General features: G+C 43.8%; 3 protein-coding genes across 3 annotated transcripts; all 3 read right to left on the bottom strand.

Moving 5' to 3' along the window:
* Positions 1–1,091: 1,091 nt before the first annotated feature.
* LOC132788979 (uncharacterized) lies at positions 1,092–13,805 on the bottom strand. The gene is made up of 7 exons (XM_060796687.1): positions 13,304–13,805; positions 10,729–11,738; positions 9,020–10,163; positions 7,283–8,545; positions 3,102–6,896; positions 2,919–3,034; positions 1,092–2,768 (listed from the first exon to the last, which is right to left on the bottom strand). Exons 1-7 carry the CDS (start codon positions 13,365–13,367, stop codon positions 1,212–1,214), a joined length of 8,949 nt encoding a protein of 2,982 aa, XP_060652670.1. The 5' UTR covers positions 13,368–13,805; the 3' UTR covers positions 1,092–1,211.
* Positions 13,806–14,333: 528 nt separating this feature from the next.
* Positions 14,334–15,534, bottom strand: LOC132790697 (uncharacterized). Its single transcript, XM_060799334.1, has 2 exons — positions 15,172–15,534; positions 14,334–15,110 (listed from the first exon to the last, which is right to left on the bottom strand). Exons 1-2 carry the CDS (start codon positions 15,514–15,516, stop codon positions 14,571–14,573), a joined length of 885 nt encoding a protein of 294 aa, XP_060655317.1. The 5' UTR covers positions 15,517–15,534; the 3' UTR covers positions 14,334–14,570.
* A 992-nt stretch (positions 15,535–16,526) lies between these two features.
* Positions 16,527–17,326, bottom strand: LOC132791068 (uncharacterized). Its single transcript, XM_060799851.1, has 3 exons — positions 17,138–17,326; positions 16,917–17,074; positions 16,527–16,849 (listed from the first exon to the last, which is right to left on the bottom strand). Exons 1-3 carry the CDS (start codon positions 17,316–17,318, stop codon positions 16,592–16,594), a joined length of 597 nt encoding a protein of 198 aa, XP_060655834.1. The 5' UTR covers positions 17,319–17,326; the 3' UTR covers positions 16,527–16,591.
* Between the last annotated feature and the right edge of the window lie 680 nt (positions 17,327–18,006).

Genomic DNA, 18,006 nt, shown 5'->3' with positions numbered 1-18,006 from the left:
TTTCTATTTGAAGAAATTGCAAAGCGCAACCATTGGAAGTAAAATGCAAATAATCGAAGAAGCTTCAGTTCAACGAGCAATGAATAGCGAGCAAAGAACAAATTGAATTTCAGGTATATTCTAAATTACAGAATAATAGAGAGCATCAGATTTGTTAAATGGCTCGGCAATGTTTCCTCAATTTGTCAACGACAATTGCCATCAAGATGTCCAGCTGACAGTGGTATACTCTACAACTTATCACAATTGCTATGAAAAAAAAAAAAAATACCCCAAAACCGAGCAGAAGCTTGTCGCCTTGCCATTTGATTTGCTTTTAATTGCCAGCAAAGGCAAGAAGCAATTGCGGTTTGGATTTATGTTGGGCCATTAACTGGCCAATTACAAAATAGCAACTCAACTTACTAGCAAATTGGATAAATCAGAAGCTTAGTGTATGCTATGGGGCATTTACCATTTGATTACTTTAGATTGCCTGTGACTATCTTCAGAAAATGTTCTTCAATTCTCCCTTGTTTATTACGTTACGTATACGCATGCCTTTTGAGTGCTGTATGCTACTGCTGTAGATGAAAAGATTGCTGCTGACTCAGTAAGTAAGTATAAAGGAAGCAGTCTGAAAATATAAACTATTTTGATTAGTACAATTTAATAATATTTTCATTCATTTTTACTTCATTAAATTTGTAAAGACTTTTACATACATATTTTATGAATTAGCTTTGTTTGATATTAATTTATTTAAGTTTTCAGACTGCAAGAAATCAAAAAAATTATCGAATTACCAATATTATTCGTTAATGAGTCTTATTGCTGATATCCAATATCCAATTGGGAATTCAAGTTGAGACTGTCGATTGAATTACCATTGAGAAGCACTAACTTGCTTTAAGCAGTGAGCGCTAGATGGCGCCAGCGAAAATTTTTGATTAAATGTGTTTATTACTGCAGCTTTTTCACTCATTTTCGGATATTTTCTGAATACTATCAAACAACACTGTAAATTTAACTGAAATAAAAGAATTAATCTGCACTCAGTCTCAGTTAATTAAAATAAAGTAATTATTGCAAGAAATAAAAAGATTGACAACTATTTTAAAATACTTTCGTTTTAATTTAATTGATGTCGGGGTTTTAGGGGATATCATATATACATCTATGGCTTTAACTACTATACAAGCTATGGCGAATCAGGGTTTAGCGATCAGCGATCAGTGGAAGTTGCTGACGATGAGCGACACAACGAGCGTGAGGACGAGGCCAATGCCACCGATCGTGGCAGCTCCGTTCAACTTGTTCGTGTTGCAGCCATCCGTGCTGCACACCTGGCAATGATCCTCATCATCGACCTCGCACTCCAGCTGACTACCACAACCGCGTTGCAGGTATGAGTCCGAGCCCAAGGTGGCGACACAAGTGTCGTCGGCAGCATAGACGGGACAAATGGCCAGACTGTTGGGATCATCGGCGCAATTGGAGTTGGCCACCGAGTTACAGATGTGACACCTGCGACGATTAGCGGGGAATACCTCCACGTTGCACTTGCCACCAGCACAAGAGGCACAAGTGCCATTGGCGACACAAGCATTACCATCGGTAGTGCTCAAGCTGCTGAGGCAACCACGAATGGTGTTACCATTCTCCAGCCGTGTCACACAATCGGACAAGGGGGCGTGGCAGGTAACAGTGGTCTCCACATCACTAGGCGACTGAGCACAGTTGGGCGTTCGGCTGGAGTCGCAGGCAATGCACTCGCCACTCGCTGGCAGGCGAGTGAGATCATTGCAATCGGCGCTCTCGCACTCGTAGAGCACATTCGTCAGACGCCACTGCTCCAAATCGGTCTCATTCTGGCTGCTAGCGCAACCCATCAACTCAACGGCGCCATCGTTGTACTTGGCGAAACAGAAGTCATTCTCATCGTAGGCCAGACAAGCGGATGTGCGACTCGAGGTGCAGCCTGTGCCCGTGCAGACGTGACAGCTCAGGCGATCCGCTGGGAAGGAGAAAGTGTTGCACCTGCCATCCTCGCAGGTGGCACAGTTGGTGCCGCTCTCATCGCTGCTGCAGGCAGCACGATCGAAGGCCTCCTTATCGTCCACACAACTACGCAACAGCTGCTTGTTCTCCAGCAAGGCAACCAGACATTTGCCCTTGCACTGGCGTGTGGCAACCTCAGTGCTCTGCGGATACGTGACGCACTCGTCTTCGGACTCTGAGTTGCAGTACAGACAACTGGTGTACTCGGAGACTTGCCAGGCATCGTTGCACTCGTTCGACTTGCACGTGAAGCACAGCTCCGGGTGCTGGCGACAATAGCGATCCTCGTAGTTATCCACATCGTCGGAACAGCCACGACGACGAACTGTCTCGCCATCCTCCTCGAAGACCGTCTTGCAGTCCTGTTCCACATTGCGTGTACACTCAGTAGCCGGTCCCAGGGAGTTGTGGCAATGGTCGCCCTCGCATGTGTGACACTTGAGCGGCAGCGCCTGGAAGAGTCCGTGCTGTCCATCATCCACATGATTAGCCAGATCAATCGAGTTGCACTCGCTGCCCACACAACTGCGGCAGTTACGATAGTCATCGTTGTCGCAGAGTATGATGCTGCTGCAGCCTCGAGTAGTCACATTGTTCTGCAGATTGGTCTGGCACGTCTCCCACTGACTGACCCAGGGACAGGCTGAGCTGCGGCTGGGGTCTGACTCGCAACTGCTGTCGTCCGCAGAGCTGCAGGTATAGCAGCGTTGGCGATCAGCAGGGAAGATCTGCAAGTCAATTAAAAAAGAATGGCAATTGTAAAAACAAACATTCAAAAGAACATAATTGTTGCCAAACCGAAAAACTTCGTCTGATTTGAGGTGACGAACTAAGCGCAACTTTAAGTCGAGTACTCTTTACAATATTGTTAAACTCACCTCACGATTGCAGCCGTCCTCAGAGCAAATTTCGCAGTTGGGATCGTTGCCCAGAAGGCAGTTGGCAAAATCGGTTTGTGGCAAATCAAAGAGGCAGCCGCGAATGGTGGCACCTTCTGCAAATGGAAGAACGAAGTTTAATAAAATGAATTGAATATTCTCTTAAGAATATTGCAAATTTACCATCATCCAGTTGGGTGACACAGTGTGTGTAAGGGAACTGGCTGCACACCTCAAAGTTGTCCACGGCCAGCGGAGTTGTGGCACAAGAGGCATTGGTACGTGAGTTGCACACGGCGCACCTAACAGGCGACTGTAGCTGAGGCGTGTTGCAGTTGTTGCCCTCGCAGACTTGAACGCGCTTTGTCTTGATCAATGTTTCCACATCCTGATTGCGGAACGAGCTCACACAACCCAATTGCCTGATATCGTTGTCATTGTCCACCCACAAGTAGCAGCTGTCGTTGGGTTTGTAAATGTCGCACAATCTTGTCACAGGATCCTCGCAATCAACATCGTCACCACAATGATAACAGCTCGTGCGTTCCGCTGGCAAAGTCACCACGTTGCAAGCTTCTCCAGTACAAGCGGCGCAAGTGGCATCAGTACCAGCTTGACAGGTAAGCTGATCCGCCGGCTCCTTGTCGTCCAGGCAAGTGCGTATCAGATCGTAGCCCGAATCCTCGGCACCGTGCAGCGCAGTCATACAATCGCCTTGGCACTGACGACGCTTGTGCCTCGTGTTTGTGGCGTCCCAGAGACAAGTCAAATCCTTGTACGAATCACAGTAGATGCAACTGTTGTACTGCGTCAAGGCTGTGGCATTGTTGCAGTCACTCGACTTGCAGATAGGACAGTTTGCGGCATTGGTGCCGCAATAGCTGGCCAGCTCTTCATCCTGTTCGACGGCATCCTCGCAGCCTCGTCGCACCACAACTCCGGCTTCGTTAAAGACGGTGACACAATCCTGTTCGTTGTTGTCCGCACAGCGTGCACTCTCGATTGTTGTCTGCTGGCAGGTTGCATCCTGGCAGGTAAGACAACTGAGTGGCAGATCTTGCCACTTGCCGTGATTGTCATCATCCGACGCAGAGAGATCGGCCACGTTGCAGCCATCGCCTTCGCAGTATACACAGCTCTTGCTGTTGGGTTCACAAGTGAGCGAGCTGCCACAGCTTCTGTAAGTAATGCCATTGCGCAAATTGGTCACACATTGGTCGTTTTCGGCATAAAGGGGGCACAAAGCGAGACTGTTGGGTGTCGACTCGCAGTTGCCGTCGCTCTCCGAGTTGCAAATGTGGCACGAGCGGCGATCGCTTGGATACACCTGATTGTTGCAAGAGTTGCCCACGCAAGAGCTGCAATCGTTGGCTGTGCCATTGTAGCAGCCCAGAAACTGTTCATCCTCCAGACTCGAGAGGCAACCACGCTCCGTGGAGCCATCGGAGAGCACCCGGGTATAACACTGCGTAAGACCAAGCTGAGAGCAAGTTGTGGCACTTGTCACACTGGCAGGAGTCACGGCACAATTGTTATCGGTGCGAGAGCTGCACAGCACACAACTCTGAGGATCGGGCAGCGATTCAAGGGTGTTGCAATTGTTGTTCTCACAGCTGATCAGACGCTGGCGGAGTCTCAGCAAATAAATGTCTGCATTGCTGAACTCACTGAGGCAGCCCTGAGCGACAACCGAGCGCGTCTCATCGAACTGAATGTAGCATGCATCTGCCGACCGATAGGTGGCGCAACTAGCTGGCTGGGGATTTTGGCAGCCATCGCCCTGGCAACTCAAGCAGCTCAGTCTGCTGTCAACTAGATCAGCCGTGTTGCACTTGGCATCGTTGCAAACAGTGCACAATTGATTGTCAGCTGTGCCGCATGAGGCGCTATCCTCTGCCTCTTTGTCGTCCTGGCAATTGCGCACCAACGCATAACTGGGATCTGAGGACTCGTTGAACAGTGGTCGGAAGGCAGTCAGACATCCCTTGTAGCACTGTCGTGTCTTCGTCACAGCACTCACATCGTTCACACAATCAGCATTCGAGGTCGAGTCGCAGACAAGACACTCCACATAGCTCTCTAGGGAGTCAGCCACGTTGCAGCCGTTAGAGTTGCAGCGTGGACAATTCTCGGGCTGTGCATCGCAATAGCTGGTGGAAGTAGCATCGAGATTGGAATAACAGCTGCGCGAAGTGACCGCATCGCTGGCATCAAACACAGTCACACAATTATCCAGGCCCACGCACGTCTCCAGCACTCCTCCGCCGTTGCTGCATCCCTCGGCACTAGAACAGGCCAAGCACTGAATGGGAGTCTCTTGCCAAACGCCAGGATTGCCATGCGTGTGGAGGCGCTCCAGATCGACGGTGTTGCAACCATCGGCATCGCTGCAAATACGACAGGTGGTCGCATCGCTGGGATCGGAGCAGCTCAAACTGGAGCTGCAGCCGCGATAGGTGACATCATTGATCAGCGTAGTAACACAGCTATCTTCGGCATCGTATATGGGACACACGGTGCTGCTGCTCGGAGCACTGGCGCAAGCTGGCGTGGACGACGAGTCGCATTGATAGCAGCGACGACGATTCGCTGGGAAGACGCTCAGTCCGTTGCAGTTGCTGCCCGTGCAGATGTCGCAGCGGTCGGAAGTTCCTGCCAAGCAGCTGGAGAAATCATCACCAGCCACGGTGGCCAGGCAGCCACGTGTTGTCACGCCAGCAGCATCAATGTGGGTGATACACTGCGTGTAAGGCAGTTGGGAGCAGATGTCGGTGGTGAGTAGTTGATTGGGATTCGTGGCACAGCGAGTGTCGTTGAGCGAACTGCATTGCAGACAGGTGTTGGGTTCGGGTATGGCAATCGAGGGATTGTTGCAGTTCTGTCCATCGCAGACGAGGAGACGCTGTTGAGCCACCAACTCAGCGACGACCTGTGTCTCAAAGTCACTGGCACAACCCATGGCAATGATGTCGTTTGTATCAAAAGCTGTGTAACATTGATGGTGCTCCCTATAAGCGACACATTTACCAGAACTCATGTCTGCACAATCGTTCGAGGTGCACTTGTAGCACTCCTGTGCGGTGGCAATCACGTTGGCTGTGTTGCAAAGTGCTGTGGAGCAGGCAGTGCAATTGGCATGATTGCCAGCCGAGCAGAGTTCACGATCAGCTTCCTCGAGATCATCAAGACAGCCGCGTGTGGGCAGCAGAGCCGAGTCCCAGGCAGAGCTGCGTGGATACAGACCCGTCATGCACTGACCCTGACACTGTCGCGTCTTCTGGGGCGTCTCCCAGGCGCACTCCTCATCGGTCTCAGCATCGCAGTGATAGCATTCGATGTACGCATCCAAGCTTTGAGCATTGTTGCAGCCATTCGACTTACACTGCAAGCAGCTGGCATCGTTGGCCTCGCAGTAAGTGGCATGATCGGTGAGCACCGAGTCGCTGCAGCCACGTGCCACAACAACGCCTGCCTCATTGAAGACTGTGCTGCAGGTCTGTTTGTTATTGCCCTCGCAGGTGCTTGGAGTGCCCAGAGTAGCACAACTTGCCGCATCCGTGCACACATGGCAGCTGAGTGGCAGATCTTGCCACTTGCCAGGTTCGCCGACATAGCTGGCAGCCAGATTGATCGAGTTGCAATTGTTGTTCTCACAGAAGCGACAATTGCCCGGCTGACTCACATCGCAAGACAATTCCGATTGGCAGCCACGACGCGTGCGTCCATTCTCCAAGCTGGTAACACAACCCTCTTCGGCCTGGTAGACGGAGCAGTATTCGGCATAGCTCGCCGGTTGCTTCTCGCAGTTGGCATCGCTGTTGGAGTCGCAGCGCAAGCAGCTCTGCCAGTCGGCGGGATACAGTTGCGTGTTGCAGTTGTTCGAGTCGCAGGTGCTGCAAGTGTCGCTGGTGCCACTCAAGCAGTCATCAAAAAGCTCATCATCGGTGTCCATGAGACAGCCACGCTGCACAACGCCATCTATGGGGGAGTAGCGACAATTAGTTAAGATATAAGTAAAAGAGTTGCAGTCGAGTCAGCTCGACTGGGAGATACCCGCTACCCGCATAGCCGTGCTTAAAACATACTAAATTAATGTATCGGAAAAATACTAAGTACTATCGATATACTACTACATGCAAAATATACTAAAGATTACAGAATATATCAAATAAAGACCAGATTTGAACTATATAAAAGAATTCAATGTGATTGTAAACAAATTGTAAGGAATCATAAGGACATACGGACAGACAATCAGATATTTTCTCGGAGATCATATTGATTATTAACAGGTATTCTTTATGGAGTCGTAGAAGGCTACATCTGCCTATTACATACATATATATTCAATGCGCTGTACTTACCCTCTGTGATGTGCGTGTAACACTGTGGATACAAGTAATGCTGACAAACTGGGGCTAAAATTGATTCACCCGCAATGCAGCCTGATTCTGCTGTCGAGTTGCAGAGGGCACAAGAAACGCCAACTTCGTTGAGCACGTCCTTCGTGTTGCAATTGTCGCCGCTGCACAAATACAAATCACGTCGATTCTCCGTCAGGAAAGTGCGCTCTAAATCGCTGGCACAACCCGCGCTCTCGATCTTCAGGTCGCCTACATGAATGTAGCACTGATCATTCTCCCTATACGCAGTGCAAATCAAAGCAGTGAGCTCGGCACAACTCTCATCCGCGCAGTAATTGCAGCTGAGTCGCTGCTCAGGTACATCATCTGTGTTGCAAGCAGCGCCCGTGCATGCCACACAATTCTCCAGAGTGCCAGCAGCACAAGCCTCACGATCATCGTATTCCAGATCATCGAGACAACCGCGTGCCAGCTCGAATGGAGAATCCTCCACGCTTCGCGATCTCGGATAGAGACCAGTGAAACAGCTGCCCTGGCAGGAAGTTTGCCGTGTGATGTCGCCAATGCTGCGCACACATGCCGCCTGCTCGGAACCATCGCAGAGCACACAGTTCACATAGGTGTCAAGAGATCGGGCATTGTTGCAACCCGTGGACTTGCAGAACTTGCAGTTGGCGCCATTCGCATCACAGTATTGCGTGTTTTCCTCATCGGCATACAGTTGATCGGTGCAGCCACGCAGCACCACAGATCCATTTGTGGCAAAGACTGTGGCACAGTTCTGCTGGTCATTGTTGGCGCACTTCTGTAGAGCTCCCAGACTTGTGCCTTGGCAAGCAAATCCCTCGCAAGTGTAGCAGTTGATTGGTGGCGTTGTCCATTTGCCGGGGTAACCAATGACCAGATCATCGAGATCGACCACATTGCAGTTATCGCTACCGGAGCAGAGACGGCAGTATTGTTTGTCGGAGTCGTTGCAGGTGAATTCGGTTTGGCAGCCACGGTATGTGTAGCCATTCACAATCTTGCTGCTGCAACCCTGCGATTGATCGTAGCGTGGACACACGCTGGTGAAACTGGGCGATGATCCGCAACTGGGATCATCCAGGGAGTTGCAGCGATGGCAGCTTCGTCGGTCCTCGGGATAAATGTTTGCGTTGCACATCTCGCCCTCGCACACTTCGCAGTCGCCCTCGTCTCGGAGGCAGGCCTTCTGTGCAGTGGTGGCCAAGTTGCTGACGCAGCCACGCGCCGTGGAGCCGTCTGAAAAGACAGGAGGGGGATTTTAGATTTGGAATTTTAGGTATTGAGTTAAAAACAAAAGGGAAGCAACTGCACTGAAAGTTCTCACAATTACCTTAGGTGAATAAATTCATTGACCTAACTTAATAACCCTTAAGATTTTGAAGTTCATAAGCTAAATGTTAGGAATTATTATTATTCATAAATTATTTTAAATTCCAATAAATGTCAAGATCCCGGGAATCTTTTTCATTTTTAAGTAGAAATTTATCCGCAATTGTCTAAGAGAAGAAAATCCGATTGAGCTTAAAAGACTTTAAGCATTCAGTTTAAGATTACAATAGGATATTTTTAATTTTGTGAACGCAAAAATGTATGGCTGACTAGTATAAAACCCTTTGATCTTGAATTGCAGTATCAGAATGCTTAAAGGAAAGATAATTTACAAAAATATAAGTATAAAGAATCATGCTTTCAACTAAATAATTAATTTACCAGTAAGTACGCGTGTCACACAACCAGTGTTGGGCACCACATTGCAGTTCTCGTATTCAGTCATCTTGCTGGGATCGACGGCACAGTTTTCATCGTCAAATGAAGAGCAGACCTTGCAAATGTTGGGCTGGGGAATGTTGGTGAAGAAATTGCATCCATTGCCCTCACAGAAGTATAAGGAAACGAAGTTATCTTCAATATAGTCGGCGTCGAGATCCGAGCGACAACCCATCGCAGTAACAGAGGCAGTGTCATCGAAGAGCATGTAACAGCGATCCGAAGGACTATAGTTAAGACACACAGCCTGATCGGGATCCGTACAACTGTCTTCATCATTGCATACGTAACAACTGAGTCTTTCCACCTCGATCTCAGCCACATTACAGGCATCGCCATCACAGGCCACGCAATTATTATCACTGCCAGCAGCACAGAGTTCCTGATCCTCAGGATCCTTGTCATCGAGACAGCCACGCACCAGATCATAGCCATCAGTTCCAGTCACTGGCTTGAAGGCCGTCATGCACTTGCCATTGCACTGACGTCTTTTGGTCACCAACTGAGCATCGGCAATGCAGTTGCTATCGACACTCGACTCGCAATAGACGCACTGAGTGTAGCTATCGATGCTGGTGGCATTGTTGCAACTGTTCGAGTTGCAGTTATGGCAGTTGGCATCATTGGCATCGCAGTAAGCACTGAAAGCCGCCTCTACCACATCGCTGCAGCCACGGCTCTGTACTTCACCTGCTGCACTAAAGACAGTCACACAATATTCCGAGTTGGTAGCACAGGCAACCGAATCAATCGAGTTCGCAGCACAGGCTGTGGTGTCGTTGCAGCTAAGACAGCTCAGTGGCAACTCTTGTCCCCAACCACCAGGCTGACCATCGCTGCGTCGCTGCAGATTCACCGTGTTGCAGTTCTCGCCCAAACAGAGTTGGCAACTCTGCGAATCGGTCGATACACAGCTCAAGCTATCGCCACAGCCGCGCACGGTGTTGCCATCCAGATCGAGGCTGCTCACGCACTGTTGTCCAACACGATGTATCACACAGAGAGCGGAAGCATCGGGTGAAGTTTCGCAATTGTCATCTTCGGCGGAGTTGCAGACATGACAGCTCAAACGCTCAGCAGGTTGAATCTGCAAGGACAGATGAAAACATGTTAGAAAGTGAATTCTAATTTTATGAAAATGATAAGAATTAAAAAACAAAATTGTTAGTAAGTGGTATAATGAACGTGAAGAGTTCACAGGTATTATCAAGAACAGGACTTTCTTTGAATGAAGTATCCTAATTTGAAGGCTTCTTTTATAAATGTTAAGTTAATTAGCATAAAGTAAAGAGTTTATAATACCTTAGGCTGCTAAAGTTGTGATTGCAACAGTATGAAATATTATCAAAAATTAACTGGTTCTGTTACCGATAACATAGTAAACTATACGGTCATGTGCAGATCGTTACACTGTCAATCCTTTTTTTTATATATACTATATATTTAGGTTATGCTTTTGAGGATATTCTTTAGTAAAGAAATTCGCAAAAGGATGAATAGCACCTCTTAATATATTAATTTCAATATGAAATCCCTGTTTCAGTGTTATTGTTTGAAGGGGTAATTGAAGTTTTTCTTCTTATGTTTTACTATAATACTTAATAATGTGTGTACGTGTAAGTTCAACTCAGTTATTGATCGAGATCACTTACATTTACGTTGCAATTGTCTCCGTTGCACGTAGTGCACTTAGTGGAATTACTGCCACTTTGGCACCCAAGGTAATCCTCCGAATCCAGCGTTGTGGCACAACCTCGTTCCGTGTGTCCATCATCACGCAGCAGCGAATAACAATCGCTGTTCAAGGGATGCGAGCATTCCGTAGCACTGCCCAGCAGATTTGGGGCAACAGCACAATCGGCGGCAGTGCGAGAGCTGCAGAGAACGCAGGTCTTGGGCGTGGGCAGGGCAGAGACCACATTGCAATTCTCGCCAGTGCAAGTCCAGATACGCTTCTCGCCTTGCAGTACACTAGCATCGCTGACATTGTATTGACTCAGGCAGCCCAAGTCGGAGATATTACCCGACTCATCCACTTCAATGTAACATTGTTCTCTCTCGTCATTGGCTGGCACAGCGCGGCATGTTTTCGACTGTAGACTATTGCAGTTGCCGTTGGTGCAAAAGTTGCAGGTACCACGTACTCCGATATCAGCCGTGTTACACTTATTGCTGCTGCATGCGACACAGTTCTCCAATGTACCAGCAGCGCAAGACTGGCGATCATCGTAGTCCAGATCATCGAGACAAGTGCGCACCAGCTCCAAGGGAGCACCCACATCGCTAGTGCGTGGGTAGAGAGCAGTGATACACTGCTCATTGCACCGGCGTGTATCCGTGACCAGTTCGTGGTCGAAGACACAGTTCTCATCGGTGTCAGCATCGCAGAGCAAGCAATCGATCAAATTGGTGTCAACCTTGATATCGTTGCAACCATGTGACCGGCATTCATAGCATGAATTTCCTTCTGAGGCGCAGGTCTCTTCGAGGTTGTCGCTGCATCCACGTTCGATGACAACGTTATTCTGAAACACTGCCACACAACTCTGGGCATCATTATTCGCACATTTCCTTAACGCCCCTGCGCTCGCAGCGCACTCCTCTGTACTCGAGCAGTTGTAACAGTTGATTGGACCCGTGTGCCAACTGTGTGTCCAAGCATCTGCAGTGATCAACATAGCATAAATAAATTATTTCTTATTCATAGTTTTTGATTAGATTAGATGTTCCAAAAACACGTAAGTGAAATAAGTTGACATAATGAGATTGATTTTTAAATTTAGTTTATAATTAGTAACAATTTTTTAGATTTTTTTTGGCTATTGATTTTGTTTCGTATCTATTTCATGCCATCAAAGCTTATACATATATTTAAGGTATTTCCTTTTTAACTTTGATAAATTGATTAATGTTATTGCTTGACTCCGTATCGTATTTGTGATCTATATTATATACTTATTGTTTGATATCAATTATTCATCACCTATCCACTCTCGTCAAAAATAAATGTATATGAAGTGGAAATAAATTTGTCTATATAAACTAAAAACCCCCTAATGTCATTATGGTATTTATAGATAGAAATATGTCATTGAATCAGCGCCTAAGACTGCTGGTGCTCGATTGGCAATCAAATCTCTTTAAAGTGTAATCTAGTACTTGGTATACACTGCAAAAAATTGAACAGCATTTTGAATATAAATAATTTAATTAAATTAAAAACATTTTATAAAAATAATTGTCAATTACGCAAATAAAGCAAACAATATCTTAGTTATTTTAAAATTATTTCTATTTTTGGGGTAAAATGTTAGAAACTGAAACGTCTGCTATATCTTTACACATCAGTTTTCGACAGTATTCGAACCTAAAAAAACTGTTTCTGGCTCATTGCTAATCTGCTGGCTAGTTTATCGCTGAAACAATTCGTTGCCTTGTTGTTTATGGACGGCAATCAAATATCGCTATCGCCGATCGTTTTACAACGTCTCGTATACACCATCCGCATGTGGTACATAATAGCTAATTGGACGAGTAAAGCACATACTATAATTCAGATTGCATAAGCACCAATTATATAAAGCGGCGCAGAGAAGTGGATTCTAAGATTTCATTGGAATTAATCAAATACTATAAATCTGTGCTCTAAATATACTCGACCACCTGCGATTTTGTTTGTTCTGTAAACAACTTAAAGTCCAAAATGCATAATCTATTAATAATAATGCCAAATAAATCCATTAACATGTTATAATACTTAGGGTACTTATAGTTTATTAATACAATTATGTGTTCAAACACTTTAAAGTAATTCATTATCGCTTTCACTTGTCCACTAATAAAATGTATATATTTAAAACACTTTCAGTTTGATTTTTTATGCACTACAGTTCAGAGTTCATTATAAAGCTGTTTAGCTAGCTATTTTATAAATCGATAAGCATTTTTATAAATAAAGTTATTATGAGTCATGACTGTTATCTAACAATTCATCCACTTATTTGCGATATCCAATATCTGCACTTTGTATAAAATTAATTGCAATTTTATTGGAGTCACATGCACTTAAAGCTTTTGTTCGTTAATTATTAATTCACATTTCATAAAGTTTTTCACATTATATAGTATCCTCACAATAGTAATTAATAATTTAAATTATTTAGTTTTGTCTTTGCTTAATTTCACAATCACATCACGAGGCACACGGTATTATCCTTGAGAACGTACCACTTGGATTATTGGTATAGAATACCAGAAGTAGCAGCGCTACTCCTGTTGCGGTCAGTCTCATGATCGATGGGTTTTACCCGACACGTATAACCCACAATATTGGAATCGGTTAACTAATTTTGTGGCCAGTATGGCAGCGCCTTTTATAGACTTATCGATGCAAGCGTATCAGCAAGCGCAAAGTTATTGCCATCTAATAACTACTATGATTATATGACACTGTTGCCGAATGTCCGATAAAGCGAATTTCTATTCGGCGTTATTTATAACACCGACTATGCCGACTACCCTCAACGGGGCTGGGAATTAACATAAAAAAGCAAAAACAAAATTGAAGAAGATAAGCCAAAAAAAGTCGTCGTATAATCACAGAATTTAGCCCGAAACACGTTTATATTCGTGTACGAGTTGTTTCGATTTTCGTCACATAGATAAGACGACGATAACCCAATAATTTAACGATTGCAGGTCCGAAATAAGCGCACACACTTCGAATACACATATATATTGTTTTTTATGGCTATTATGCAGACTAAAGGCCATGCACGAGCGCTTAGGACCAAGTTTATTGGCAAACTGATTCAATGAATTGTTCAGGAAATGCATTTAATATGTGCTGGCGCAGTATTTAATCAAGAATTTCGATGCACTTCAATTTTGTTGTTTATCATTAGATTGCTTTGTTTGGTGACTGGCAGGTGCTTCAAATGCTGCCAAATCTCAGACATTGTTTCAAGAATAAAGGATTTGAATTTGAATGCTTAAGTGAACATACATATATAAAAGTATTTTTGGGTGTCGTCAAGCAGCTTATTTCGGTGGGATTTTCATATGATTTCACAATTCTCTCTAATCTATTGATACTAATCTAATTAGTGATTGCCATTATTGTATTAATACTGAGACGTCTGGACTATGGATTGCAGCGAGTTACGCTACAATTTAATTTTAGTATTCTTAGAATCGAAACTTCTTAAGTTTTTCATTTCTTATAAACTTTCAATTTTAGATAACAATATTTACAACTCTTTGTTCTGCAAGTCAACTATCAAACTTTTATCGTATAATCCATAATTGTTGTCCAGTAATTGGATTGTAAAGCCCATTGTAGTTGTGTGTGCTTCTTTATCAGCTTTATCGTTATTTATGAACATGAACAATCGTTTAGCAATTATTAGATTAACATTAGTAGTATTATGATAGAGGGAAGGTCGTGGGAACTTAGAGTCACATAGCAGTTAACCCAGCGTTTTTTCCCAATTATTTATTGCACGTATATAAAAATACAAAAAACTAGCTGAGAAATCGCCAGTAAAACTGAAACGTTTTGGATAGAAAGACTCGTGGCACTATTCGGCTTTGCTGTTGTTGATGTGGTTGTTGGACTGTCGGTTGAAGAGTCTGGCGCCTCGGTTGTTGATGAGGTCGTTGAAGAAGTGGTGCCTGGACTAGTACTGGAACTAGTACTGGAACTTGTGCTGGAACTACTACTGGAACTGGTACTGGTACTAGAGCTGGCAGTAGAACTTGTGCTAGTGCTGCTGCTAGTAGTAGAGCTAGAAGGTGACTCTGTTGTTGTTGTGGCCTCATTCAGCAATTGATCGTTGCAATGCGGCAGTTCCAGAGGATCACACAGCTTACAATTGACATCAGCTAGGCAAGAGACCTGCTCCGACATGGTCAAAGAACAGCCACGCTCAAGTCGTTGATTACTGATGCTGGCATAACAAAGGTTACGTCCACTATGAGAAATGGGACATCTTTGCGCAGTAAGTTGGTCAGGTGCTGAGCTACAACGAGCATCCTTTAAGAAAACAGACAATTATATATTACTTATAATAAATGAACTTCAGCACTTCACTCACCTCTGTATCGAGGCACTGCAAGCAGGACAGTTGACTGGAGGTCACATTGTTGCAACTGTTGGTCACACAAATCTCACATTGAGCGTTGAGGGAATTGTGATTGCTTTTGCAGTGCTGTCGAAATTTATCTTCGAGCTTCTCCAGGCAGCCTTGAGCTTGAACCATGCCTCCAAGGAAGACACTAACGCATGCGTCCAGCTGATCCACACACTGTTCCGTGGCCTGGTAGCTGCTTCGCTGGCAATTGATGCCGCGACAGTAGAGACATGTCTCCGATGCGAGGAGTAATCCTGCCTGCAGCAAAGGCAACAAAATGAAAAGAATTGCGCACTTCCGCATCGACATTGGGACTAATTCGTTTGGCATTTGGCTGGGCTTTGATTTGACCATCACTTTATATAAACTCTGTGGCACTTGAGTGTGTTTTTTCGCTTGAGCTGAAGTGATGTCAATCGCGGAGAAGTGTGTAAACAAACCGTTGGTCCTGATTAGCTGGGTTTTCTAATGCGATCAAGTAGTCCAAATATATGTTTGTAACTGCCATCAAAGTCAAGCTCTTTGATAACCGAATAATGCACATTAGTCGTGTTATTTGTCGCTTTTATTTGTTCAACTCTTACAAATTGTGTAATCTACTTATTTGGTTTTTTTGCAAATGCTTTAAATGCCTATTAGTACTTATCGTATTATACAAAGTCTTCCTTAGTCAAAAGTAAACAAACATGTTTATCAATATTATGGAAGTTTTTCATTGCAAAAAAGTGGTCAACAGTATTTGTTTTTATTTACTTTGATTTATTGAAAGCAGAAAAGAGTTCGTTAATATTGAAAAAAATGTGAATTATAAAAATAATTTATATTTAATTTGGCATATCATTTGCTTATTATTCTTTTGACATATTGCAAATAAAACACACTATATTAACATAAATACTTTATTATTTTTACATTATTTGCTTGCCCGAAGCGGAGTGCAAAAAGCATTTATTACTCTTCTTTACTTTTTATCTATTTGATACACTAAATACAAATAATAAAATAATAAGTGCTTTTTATAAGATTTTAATGCGAATTTTAATGCGCTATTGAGTAAATATGATGATAGTGTATAACATATTTAACTGTAAAGCCATAATATTTATAAAATAAACAAAATTTAAATGATTCTAATAGACGCTATATTATTTTAAATTTATTTGTTTTAACAGAGACAATTATATTCCACTTTATAAAAATCATTTCCAATTATTGTTGAGTTAACTTGTAAATTATCAAAGTTTAATACGAAAAATATAATTACACATTCTACTAATTATATTTCAAAGAAACCTAGTGCCCAAAGGCCTTATGCACTTATTATTATTATTATTTCCATTTTATTTTTTTTATTGAATAACATTTCATTAAAATTAACTTTGATCTATCTCAAAAAGCGAATGAAGCGACTGGAATCCGTTGAGATATTCACACTATTGCAGCCTCGAATGTCACCGGGTGAGCACAAGGCGCAGTTGGCATCATTCAGGCAGCTTATTTGATCAGCGAAAGTTGTGGAACAGCCACGCACAATAGTGCTGCTCGTGCCAGAGGATTTCACATAACAATAGGAATTTGCTGCAGTCGGAGCAGCACAAACGGACGGTTCCAAAGAGGTCGCATTCTCAGCACAGTTTGAGTCCTACGGAAGTAAAAAAGTGATTTTGAATAGTGAATGCGATATTAGTTTCTCTATTTCTGAAGCTTACCGCACTGGCATCGCACTGCACACAAGCATATTGCCTAGATCCCACATTGTTGCAACGGTCCGAGTTGCACTTGTAACAGGAATCATTGGGTCGCGACTCGCAACGCTGACGCAGTTGCACGGGAATCTCCAGGGAGCAGCCTTTGTACAACACCTTCGCTGCTCAAAACAAAAAGAATAATGATAGCTTAGCTTTCAATGATATTCCATCATACTATGAACCTTCATCGAATATGGTGACGCAATAGTCCAAAACATCGGAGCACGTTTGTTCCTCGCTCAGCGATGTTCGCTGACAATTGATGCCATAGCAACTATAGCAGCTGGTGGCTGTGTTTGCTCGTGCAAATCCTGTCGTGCAGATGAGCAACAGCAGCGGACCAACAATTGATATAACCTTCATTATTTAGCTTCTACTGTCCGCTGATTTGCCAATATGCCTTCCTTTTATAGCCTGTGAAGTGCACTTGATGCCCCATTATAGTATATACACCGCAAAAAACACTTGAGAGTCGGCAAAATTCTAGCACCAAAAATGTATACTTAGGTAACTCAAAGATAATGCTTCATATATGTATATTTTAGATAATTGCACTTTGTATTAAATAGTTTTTGGTAGCAATTATATTAAACAACACAAACGCTTGTTATACCCGCTACCCATAGTATAGAAGGGTATTATAACTTTCTGTCTCCAGGAATGTACATACATATGATATGTAGCAGGCCGAAGGTGGCATCTCTCACCCTATAAAGAATATATATATATATATGAGCATCAACAGCTGATACGATATAGCCATGTCCGTATGTCTATACGAACCTTTATTCAAATGTGTAATGGGTATCTCAAAGTTGTAGCTTTTTTACTTGTTTTTATTTACTTTTATTCGAATTAAGCAATCTTTTTTTTTAAATCTTTTTCCTATATACATATATGCATAACATATAATTCTGCTCTAATTAAATTACACACGTTTTTAATAACTGCCTTTCAATTTTGTACTTTTTAAATTAAAGAGCAATTGAAATGCTATTTAATGAAAAAATATGAATCATTTGTATACAAAAAATCAATTTTTACTTATATA

The sequence above is a fragment of the Drosophila nasuta genome, chromosome 3, assembly GCF_023558535.2.
Source record: "Drosophila nasuta strain 15112-1781.00 chromosome 3, ASM2355853v1, whole genome shotgun sequence".
Lineage (NCBI taxonomy): Eukaryota > Metazoa > Arthropoda > Insecta > Diptera > Drosophilidae > Drosophila > Drosophila nasuta.
This window is presented reverse-complemented; position numbering and strand designations above follow the sequence as displayed.

Excerpts from the sequence above, each read along its gene's own strand:
- LOC132788979 (XM_060796687.1), bottom strand. The coding sequence starts at position 13,367 with ATGAGACTGACCGCAACAGGAGTAGCGCTGCTACTTCTGGTATTCTAT. Across the intron at positions 11,739-13,303 it reads CTATACCAATAATCCAAGTG|ATGCTTGGACACACAGTTGG; the intron begins GTACGTTCTCAA and ends TGATCACTGCAG. Across the intron at positions 3,035-3,101 it reads TGTCACCCAACTGGATGATG|AAGGTGCCACCATTCGCGGC; the intron begins GTAAATTTGCAA and ends TTCCATTTGCAG.
- LOC132790697 (XM_060799334.1), bottom strand. The coding sequence starts at position 15,516 with ATGTCGATGCGGAAGTGCGCAATTCTTTTCATTTTGTTGCCTTTGCTG. Across the intron at positions 15,111-15,171 it reads TGCAGTGCCTCGATACAGAG|GATGCTCGTTGTAGCTCAGC; the intron begins GTGAGTGAAGTG and ends GTTTTCTTAAAG.
- LOC132791068 (XM_060799851.1), bottom strand. The coding sequence starts at position 17,318 with ATGAAGGTTATATCAATTGTTGGTCCGCTGCTGTTGCTCATCTGCACG. Across the intron at positions 17,075-17,137 it reads CGTCACCATATTCGATGAAG|CGAAGGTGTTGTACAAAGGC; the intron begins GTTCATAGTATG and ends TGTTTTGAGCAG. Across the intron at positions 16,850-16,916 it reads TGCAGTGCGATGCCAGTGCG|GACTCAAACTGTGCTGAGAA; the intron begins GTAAGCTTCAGA and ends TTACTTCCGTAG.